General features: G+C 42.9%; 1 protein-coding gene across 3 annotated transcripts; it reads left to right on the top strand.

Annotated features, from left to right (window-relative positions):
* The first annotated feature begins 100 nt into the window (after positions 1–100).
* On the top strand, positions 101–8,546 carry TXNL4B (thioredoxin like 4B). Of its 3 annotated transcripts, none has more exons than XM_049622548.1 (4): positions 101–472; positions 3,253–3,421; positions 4,880–5,031; positions 6,799–8,546. In XM_049622548.1, exons 2-4 carry the CDS (start codon positions 3,290–3,292, stop codon positions 6,962–6,964), a joined length of 450 nt encoding a protein of 149 aa, XP_049478505.1. In that variant the 5' UTR covers positions 101–472; positions 3,253–3,289; the 3' UTR covers positions 6,965–8,546. The 3 variants fall into 3 exon arrangements, with proteins under 3 accessions (XP_049478505.1, XP_049478506.1, XP_049478504.1); XM_049622549.1 differs by having other exon boundaries at positions 101–274; XM_049622547.1 differs by having other exon boundaries at positions 101–3,421.
* The last annotated feature ends 1,980 nt before the right edge of the window (positions 8,547–10,526 follow it).

A 10,526-nucleotide genomic window follows, 5' to 3' on the forward strand; every position in this document is an offset into this window, starting at 1 on the left:
ACCAAGCACTCAACGCTAGAGTATCCTCCTCTGGAACCCTCGTCAGAGACATTTCCGAGGCTCATCGCGACCAATCATAGTTAACCTGAAAGGCGAGGCCCCGCCTCGGCTCTAAGAAGAAAGGGAAGGAGGTCGGTCATGTTTAATAAGGGCGGAAGTGACGCTCGGCTTCCTGTCAAAGGCGGGCAAAGTGGGCGGTGACTAGAGTAACGAATAATCTCGTGGGCTTGTTGGGACTATTGAGGGGAAGGACCGCAAGTTTATCTACTTGCCAGTGAGTATTCTTTTTCCGTTTCCGGTTTTATAAGTGGTTCCGCCAGAGTTGGGAGGCAGCAGCCCCTGGGTTACTTTGAGTTAGGGTTGCTGCTTTTGGTGTAGAAGACGGGAACCGCCTGTGTGCCGACATTTCGGAGAAGCGGTCGGGGTTGCGAACAGTCAAGTGGAAGAGAAGGAGGTGACTTGTACAAAGAAAGTAGGTGTCGTTTGCCCTAGCACTTGTGGGCCAGGAGCAGCCCAACCACAGGCATCATTAAGCATATATATATTAAGTATGTATATATATCGAATAGTTTGGAAGAAGACTCTCACTCCGATGTAAATAAAAGTCACCTGTCTGTTCACTGACAGCGATAACCACTATGTGTTTTGGGATATTTATTTCCAGTTATTTCTATGTAAATGTATACATTTGTATTGGGTTTTGTACAGCAGTAGGATCACACTTTATATACTGTTTTGTAACTTATTTATCATGAGAACTTTTCAGTATGTGAAATGTTCATCTGTAACAGTATTTAGCAGCTGTGTAATAGTATGTTCCAGGACTGTACTATCATTTTTTTCCAATCTCCTATTTTGGGCTATTTAAGTTGTTTGCAGTTTTTCACCTTAAGAATGTGATAAATCATTGTGGACGTGTCAAGTTAATTCTCAGAAATGGAGTTGTTGCTCAAATTGTTTTCTTTCTGGAAAAGTTTTTGCTTCTCTGCATTCCAGCAGCAAGTAAGAATGTGTGGCCCTTTATTCACACTCTTGCAATATTGTTTCATCTTTACCAACTTAATGGCTTTGTTAAATAATCTTCCATTTGCTTTTCTTTGTTTACTAGTAAAGCTTAACTTTCCAAATATTTTTGCCTATTTGTACCTCTTCTTTTGTGAAGTCTCTGTTGGTATCCCTTGCTATGGACATTTTCTTAGGTGTGGCTTTAGTTTTCCTCCTCTTTATCAGAACTGGAGTTGCTGTTTGAATTCTAGGGTGGGATAGATCCATCCTCACTTTGACTTTCCCTTTTATCAGTAATTTTTTCTGCTACTGACATTTGAGGAAGTCCTTCCTAGCAATCAGCTTGCCTGTTTAAAGTATGACTTATTACAGGAACAATTTCATTTCCTATATACATTTTTATTAACTCTTGTCTTAAAATGTGACTTGTCACACACACACACACATAAAGAAATCCTCCCTTTTCATAGCATTAGCCAACTTGGGGGCCAAATATAAAATATCAAGTACCTCGGTGGAGTTCTTCTGGATGGACTCAAAAATAGAGTTTCTCAACCATGAGAACAGGAGCTTATTATAGCAGAAGGAACACTGCAGTAGAAATTTGGTGGCTTGGGGGCACCTGCATGACTCAGGCAGTTAAGCATCCATCTCTTGATTTCGGCTCAGGTCATGATCCCAGAGTCGTGGGATCGAGCCCCATGATGGGCTCCGTGCTGAGTGTGGAGCTTGCTTAAGATTCTCTCTCCCCCGCTTGCACGCTCTCTCTCTCCCTCTAAAATAAAATAAAAAACTTTAGAAGGAAAGAAATTTGGTGGCTTTGATTCTAGTCCGTGCTGTAGCTAGAACCAAAACTATAAGCAAACAAGTCTATAAAATGAGGGAATTGGATTAGGTCCCTTTTATCTGAGTATTTTATGATTTGTTTATTTTGTGGTTTTCACACACACTCTTAATCCATCTGTTTGTCATGTGGGGGTGGGGGGTGCATCTAATAACATATGCACCAAGAATCTTTAAGCCAAGACTCATGATAATACTTAATCAGTAAAAGACGGTTTTAAAAGTGTGGTACATGTGTGAAATAGTATGTCTCTGTGACAACGTGTGTATAGATATGGGAAGGTCTATGCATGCTAAGTAAAAAAGCGCAAAGTGAAGAAGAGTGGGTAAAGTATGTGTGCCGGACATCTGTCATTTGCCTCTCCAGATGCACTCTTTCCTTCTCTAGACTGCTCCAGGACCACGAGACTTGGATGCCTTCTGCATCTCCCCTCCCCTCTGGTTCCAGTGTGAGTCACCCAGTGGGCACATTAGGAGGAGATCAGACAGACGGAGAAGAGTGGCTGCATCCCTTAACTGCAGGCTGACCTCCTATACGACAGCCTTCTCCACCCGGCGTTCCCCACCACACACTTGTGCTAACTACTCCCTGCTGTAGCTCCTTCAGGCCTCAGGGTGGGAACAGCACCCTGCTCTTACTAGCCCAAGTACAGCACTGTACCTGGTGTGTGCCTGTACCCTGCCTTAATGAAAATCTTTCGAAATTACCAAATTTGAGAATGTTATCTTTCTCCTGCTAGAACCCTGGCAGATAGAATAGCCTGTCTTTGGGGTAAAAGAGGGAAAAAACATAGGAATGCACATTTGTATGTTTTTGTAAATGCATAACAAAACTGGAAGATACATGAGAAATTAATGAAAGTAGCTACCTGCTGTGTGGGGAGAAACAGGCCAGTACTAACAGGGCCAGTTGAGGGCAGAGAGAGGGAGGGAGATTTTTCACAGTACGCCTTTTTGAAATTTTTTTTTTTAACGTTTATTTATTTTTGAGACAGAGAGAGACACAGCATGAATGGGGGAGGGTCAGAGAGAGAGGGAGGCACAGAATCTGAAACAGGCCCTGGGCTGTGAGCTGTCAGCACAGAGCCTGACGCGGGGCTCGAACTCACAGACTGTGAGATCATGACCCGAGCTGAAGTCGGACACTCAACCAACTGAGCCACCCAGGCGCCCCCACAGTACGCCTTTTTGTATTTATGTTTCTTTTCAAGCTGGTGGACTTGCCAGCAGTTTGTGCATTTAGTGTGTTGGGTTTTTTTTTTACTGTTGTGATACTATGTTGTATCAAACTATTTCTTTCCTCTGAGAATAAAATATATGTGTATTAACTACTACAAATTTTTTTTTTTTTTAATTAGGACTCATGCACTTAATCTGTCTTTAAATATTGGAACTGTATTTCAGGACTGACAGTAAGGATAAATATTTGGATTATGGCAAGATGAGCTTCCTGTTGCCCAAGCTAACTAGCAAAAAAGAAGTAGACCAAGCAATAAAAAGTACTGCAGAGAAGGTATTGGTTCTCCGATTTGGGAGAGATGAGGATCCAGTCTGTCTGCAGCTAGATGATATTGTAAGTGAATTTTTTTTTTTAATTTTTTTTTTCAACGTTTTTTATTTATTTTTGGGACAGAGAGAGACAGAGCATGAACGGGGGAAGGGCAGAGAGAGAGGGAGACACAGAATCGGAAACAGGCTCCAGGCTCCGAGCCATCAGCCCAGAGCCTGACGCGGGGCTCGAACTCACGGACCGCGAGATCGTGACCTGGCTGAAGTCGGACGCTCAACCAACTGCGCCACCCAGGCGCCCCGTGAATTTTTTAAATAAATGGTTTTTATTAAAAATCTGTATGTTCTCACTTCAACATCTACAAAGTGCATGAAAGGCAGTGGCCGGGCCTGGAGATACTGCTTTTCATTTGCTGGCACGCTTTCACTAGTAGCTGGTCATATGCCTGCCCTGAGCTAAGCCCCCAAACCTGTGATCCTGCTGAATCTGTCCTAGACGTCCCTCCCCACCAGTAGCCATCCAAGTTCAGTTTCACCAACAGAGCACTAGAGGACCAGAAACACTTATTTACTCTGTGCTCACAACAGTGGAATAATTACCATCACTGTAACTACTCCCACACAGGGAGATGAATGCCAGGGACGTCAGGTGACTTGCAGAGCTGGGGTTCGAACTTCTTTTTCTCTGCCTGCAAATAAGCTTTTCCAGTGTGGTGCCTCCAGTGTGTGCCTGATGGTAATCTGATTTCATAACACGTCTTCATACTCTGATGAGTAGGGAGGGGAGTATGGGACAAAGTGTGGTTATTCTTGTCTCTGTTATAGAGAGAGACTGATCCCAGAACTAACACCTCTTCGCACCATTTCTATTGCTGCCACACACAGTGTGGATCCAGTATAAGAATCTTTATTTCTGTGATTAAATATGAATGCTGATGTGTTAATCTGAGGGAGGAATGGGCCAGAGGATTATACCCTCAGCCATAGAGGGAAGGGAATATCAAAGGCCAAGAGTATAGACTGAAGCCAAGCTGCCCAAGTTCAAATCCCAGCTGTACTGCTTAAAGTTGTGTGACCAGGGGCAGATTACCCAGTTTCCTCATCCAAGAAGTGGGGACTATAATAACCTCATATGAATGTTGTAAGGATCAAATGAGTTAATAAGCATAAAGCACTTTGGACACTTAACGTGTAATAACCGCCAGACAAGCCTTCACTGTTTTCATTATGATTATCATTTAAGGGGGGATTGGAAGGCAGGAGACTGGGGGGGAATTTCAGTGTCTGCCGTGTATATTTCTGAGTTGTTTTTGTTTAAGCGAACATGGATTTCATAAATCTATAAGAAGTTTATAAAAGTTTTTTACAACCAAAAATCAATTTAAAAAAAAAGAGAGAGAAATGTATTCACACAGTTTACCCAGGGCCCTGTCTGAATGATAAGGTTACATTGTGTCTAATGTGGAACTCAGGGGAGATTTAGCTGCCTCTCTCATTGTAACCTACATGTCTCTATTTGCAGCTTTCTAAGACGTCTTCTGACCTGAGTAAAATGGCTGCTATATATCTGGTAGATGTGGACCAAACTCCCGTTTACACGCACTATTTTGACATCAGTTATATTCCATCTACTGTGTTCTTCTTCAATGGGCAGCACATGAAAGTGGATTATGGGTAAGTTAGATTGAACTGAAGTCATTGCAGCTGTGAGGGGTTCTTTCAACCAAGCAGTTCCAGTAACTCACCTGCCTATGAGGGTGGCTCTGTGAGCCCTGCGTTGGTGCTGTGTCCTCAGGTGACCCACTCCTTGGTCATGTGAAACTTTGGCACAAAAATGACAGCGTATCCAGTATGATTGGCAAATGTTAACCTCCTACGTAAGTAGGAAACAATTGAACAGTTTGTGCAGCACTAACTATCCTTTGGTGTAGAGAATATAGAACAGCTTTTTTAAAAGTTTCTTAGGAATTTCATTTAAAACAAAATGTGTCATTGTTCTTAAACTTTTGGGACTGGTAGGCTGCATTTATGAAAGAAGTGTTCCTTCCGGCAAACTGAGACATGTTTCTCTCTGGCCAAGTGTCCTATCTTCTGCCACTCAGAGAATTCTGATGTCATTCTTCAATTCTGTCAAGAATAAGCACCATGGAATCTTTAACACCTTCCGTTGTATCCAGTCAGCATCCTAGCACTCAACATGTATTTTCAGTGTGTCCATAATTCTTAACACTTCTCAATGTGGTTCAGGTGTCTGCTTGTTTAGATCTGTGTATCTGTTTTGTCATTATCTACTTGAAAGTGCATTAACCATTACCTGTTTTATTTTAAAGCTGTTTATTCTCCTAGGATACAGGTGATAGAAGTTAATTTGATGCAATCTTTTTTTTTTTTTTTTTTTTTTTGAGAGCATGCGCAAGGTAGGGAGGGGCAGAGGGAGGGGGAGAGAGAGAATCTTAAGCAGGCTCCATGCCCAGTGTGGAGCCCCTCACAGGGCTCACAACCATGAGATCATGACCTGGGACTTTTAACCGACTGAGCCACCCAGGCACCCCCCTGGTGCAGTCTTTTTAAAATGTGATTTATGACACTATTTGCCAACTTAAATATGTAAAAATTTTAACTTAGCAATTGCATTTCCAAGAATTTATCTAAAGGGAAATAATCATGAAAGTGGGCAAAATTGGCTGCCTAAATATTCATCCCACCATTATTTAGAAAGCAAAATACTTGGAAAGAAACTAGATGTTCACAGAAGGACACTAGATGTCAGTTTCATATGATGTTGTAAATACAAGTTTAATGACTTTGAAAGAGATAGGTTTTATGTTAGTTGGAACATTACAAAATAGTTTGCGTGATATAATTACCATGATTTTGAAAAAAGAAACACACGTGTGTACACACACGCACACACGCTTTGGAACAATATGTACCAAAATGCGGCCTTTGACCTCACTGGTAATGTTTTTTTCTAAAAAATTTCTGTAATAAACATAACCGATGTTTGAAATAGGGAAAAAAAAAAACGATTTTGTACCCCCCACTCAAAAGTATAAGTGAGGGGAACTCAGAGATGGTGACCAGTTAACGGGTTCTGCACGGCAAGGCCAACAGCAGTGGCAACCAACTATGCCCATCCCAACGCTCAGGGAATTCTGCTTGATAAGGAACTGAGAAGAAATTGAGGTAGATTTTGAAGGGAAGGCTCTTCACCTGGTAGGGCTCACATGCCCTCCCAGTGGCCCACGGCTCTGCGTTTAATCCTGTATCAAATGGGCCCTGTACTCACAAACGGAGAAATCAATGTTGGGCTTTATGTCTGAAGTCTCCCTCAGGAACAGAAAGTATCAGAACTGTGCTTCATTTTATTTATCCTGAAGGTCTGCAGCGAGAAATCGCTAAAAGTTCTGAGCGTGGTTGTTTTTCTCCCGTGCTCTCTAGGTCTCCCGATCACACTAAGTTTGTGGGAAGTTTCAAAACCAAGCAAGACTTCATAGATTTGGTTGAAGTAATTTATCGAGGAGCAATGAGGGGAAAGCTTATTGTCCAAAGTCCTATTGATCCCAAGAATATTCCCAAATATGACCTTCTCTATCAAGACATTTAAAGCATTCATGACTATCAAAGTTGAAGAAAAAAGCACGTCTTGAAACAGTACCTGAACCCAGCTGTGCCGTTTTCCTGGAGTCCTTCGGACATGTGTTCAGCATCCCAGCAGAGAAGAGTGCTGACTTGGGTAGAAAATACCCCACCCTCAAGTAGAAGACCACGCTGGCACTGCAATGGGCAGAGATGCTTAAATGTCTATTCCCTGCAAACCCCAGAGCAGTCAAGACCACCGGGGTCAATTTCCCAAGCGTGATTTTTTTTTAATTTTTATTGTGCTTCTCTTTATTCCTTAAGATGATACAAAATCCTTCTAAACATTGGCTAGTATATTTATGTTGACTTTGATATACAAGTAAAATAGAAAATCATTTCCCGTAAGAGCAGAAGTACTTATTTTTTTACCCTAAATGTACCCACACACACACCCTCCCCCTCCCCCGTTTCTCTACTCATGTATTTATCTCATGCTCTCCTGTCTCCAATCCCTGTTATCTCAGTTTCTCTTGGAATAAATATTTCTCTACAGATAGTGAGAAAATGTTTTATTTTGGAAACTTTCTGGTTTAAACTTTTATTTATTTATTTTTATTTTTTGAGAGAGAGATTACAAGCTGGGGAGTGGCAGAGACAGAAGGAGACACAATCTGAAGCAGCCTCCCGGCTCTGAGCTGTCAGCCCAGAGCCCAACGCAGGGCTCGAACTCACAAACTGTGAAATCATGACCTGAGCCAAAGTTGGATGCTTAACCAACCTAGCCACCCAGGTGCCCCATCTGGCTTGAACTTTTAAAACAGTATCCCAGTTTGCTCATTTGACTAGCTTTTGTTATTAAATTGCCCAAGAAATGGGACGCTGAACCTTTACCATCCAGCACCCAATTTGAGCTAAACAAATTAGTAAGTAGCAGCAGATTTCTCCCAGAAGTCCAAGTTCTGCCGCTTTCTGAAGCAGAGGATTTTACTTCAAGGACTCAAGACCGGAAAGAGATGTCAGAATCGTTAGAAATAACATCTTTGTGGTATTTGCCCATTTTAATAACTTTATGAAGAATTCTTGCTCTGCCAGCAGCCCTGGCATAACCTGCCACCACTTGACAAGTCCCTGCTTCTCTCAAAACCTCGCTGGGTCTCTGGATACTGACTTTGTAGAACAAAAGAATAGATGCAGATCCGGAGGGCAGTGGGCCAGATGTGGATTTGCTTGCCAGACGCTGACGTCCCAGCTCTGTGCAGACCAACACTGTCTCTGCAAGTTCATTCTCCCCTCACTGGGCACTTCCTTTACAAGCCTTTTCTGCAAAAAGAGATGACCACCCATCCTGGTTCTCATTGACGTGGCATAGAAGGAAGGCCACTGTGGGTTTTTGCATCCTTTGCTGACGACAGGAGAGAGCTGCCCCAGGGATAAGACATGGAACCGTAGCAACCATCCCAGGACCATTAGGACCAGCCCCTGGATGAAACGTGAATGTGTGGAGAAGAACAATAAAAACCTGTGTCCCTGATGATGCTATTGAGCTGCTTAGTGAACTCTATACCTGCCTCCCTCCAGAAAGAATAAAATGTCTTCATTGCCTGTCACTGTTAGTTGGATTTTCTGTCACAACTTCAGTCACACAGTATTTGACATGTGGTAGGTGCTCAGATACCAACAAAAACTTAGAACTTGCATGCATAAAATTGTCATATCTTCTTTCTTCCTGAGGTCTTTAGGGAATGTTTCTCTGAAGTCCTGATTTTTAATTTTTTTTTAATGTTTTTATTTATTTTTGAGACAGAGACAGAACATGAACGGGGGAGGGTCAGAGAGAGAGGGAGACACAGAATCTGAAGCAGGCTCCAGGCTCTGAGCTGTCAGCACAGAGCCCAACGCGGGGCTCGAACTCACAGACTGTGAGATCGTGACCTGAGCTCAAGTCGGACGCTTAACCGACTGAGCCACCCAGGCACCCCTTTTTTTTTATTGTTTTTGTTCCTATGTTAGTTACTTTCCATTCCACAAGTATTGATTGAGTTCATACCAAATGCCCTGCCCTGTGCTCCATGCTACAGAAATACAAGTGACTCCTGAATGGTAGAAGGCTTTGTAGTGGAGACAATGCCCAAACCTCAAAGGAGGGTAGGACATACTTGTGTGGAAAGGGAGAGGCATTCAGGAGAGGGTGCCAGGAGGAAGAAGCCCAGATGCTGGAGACAGCAGAACATGTTCAGAGAGCCACGCGGAGTTCAGTGTCACTAAAATCCAAGGGGTAGACCAGGAGGGCAGGAGGAGCTGCTGGGGAGGAAGCTGGAAATGATAAGTGAATTGAGAAAATGCTGAAAGTTTTCTCTTACTGTTTTCCTTCGGGACAGTGGCCAGAAGCCACTTAGTGCAATCAGATAGTTCTTCAAGACAAGTGGAGTATTTTTTCTTCAAGAAAATTTAGTGCTAAAGCTATACCAACCGAAAAAGAACTGTATTGAGAGATATTTTGTTTATGTGTGTGTATAATTCTTCAGTTTCTGGCTATTCTTTCACAGCTTTTAGAATATAGTTGTAAGGTCTTCATTGGTCTCTACCAGCTCTAACCTGTTGAAAAGTGTGGATGGATCTAGAGAGTACACCTGAGGACAACTTCACAGTGAAGGGCAGACCCTGGTGTGAGAATACTGACATCAGCATTTTATGCCATGAGAAGGAGAGGCCATGTTTTCATAGGACACTAAGGTACATTAATGAAAGGTCAGTGTACTGAAGGCTTAAACAGCAGGAAGGAATAGAAGAAGTTAGAAGAAGAGCCTTCTGTTTACAGGGGTTCTGAAACCTTTCTTCTGGGAGACCCTTAATAGCAAGACCCTGTCTTTGTGAAAGGGAAGACTCAGGTGGCTTGCATTTGGCTCCCAGTAAAGGATAGGTTTCTTCCAACTGGGAAAAGCATACCCTATTGAGGAAGAGACTTGTAACTCTTTACCAAGTTCCAGAATGCTCATAGGGATGTTAGGGACCAGCTGTTTTAAGCCCCTCTGGAAGGAAACCAGGGACCGATGGCAGGGAACTGAAGGCACTTGGCAAACATGTGACCACACTATGATCTGGACTCACCAAGTCCAGAAGTCCTGCCTTTACCCCGTCTTACTTTGTTTTCTGAAGGCTGGTGTGTTGGAGCACAAATAATAAAATACTGCCTGTGCCAAAACCCTTGTTTTCATCCCACGTTGAGCTAGCCTCTTCCTCATCAGCCCGCACTCTTTCCCCTAACACACTTCAAAGAAGAGGATGCAGTGTAGAGAGCTGAAGTTCATATCCAGACGGACCTGGGTTCAAAGTGAATTCAGCCTCACTATCTAATAGCTGTATGGCCTTAAACAAATCACTTAACTTCTCCAAGTCTGTTTTCTTGTCTGTGAAACCAGGGTAACAGTGACCTTTCTGAGGCCTGCTGTTTGGTAGGCACTCAGTCAATGAGTATGATCCCCAGGGTGGGAAAGTTTGTTTCGTCTTACAGATTTTGAGTTGGCTTGGGGTGTTTTCTTCCACACTCCTAGTAGACTCTATACCACTTAGCTGCTGCTGTACCATAA

The sequence above is a fragment of the Panthera uncia genome (assembly GCF_023721935.1).
Source record: "Panthera uncia isolate 11264 chromosome E2 unlocalized genomic scaffold, Puncia_PCG_1.0 HiC_scaffold_20, whole genome shotgun sequence".
Classification (NCBI taxonomy): domain Eukaryota; kingdom Metazoa; phylum Chordata; class Mammalia; order Carnivora; family Felidae; genus Panthera; species Panthera uncia.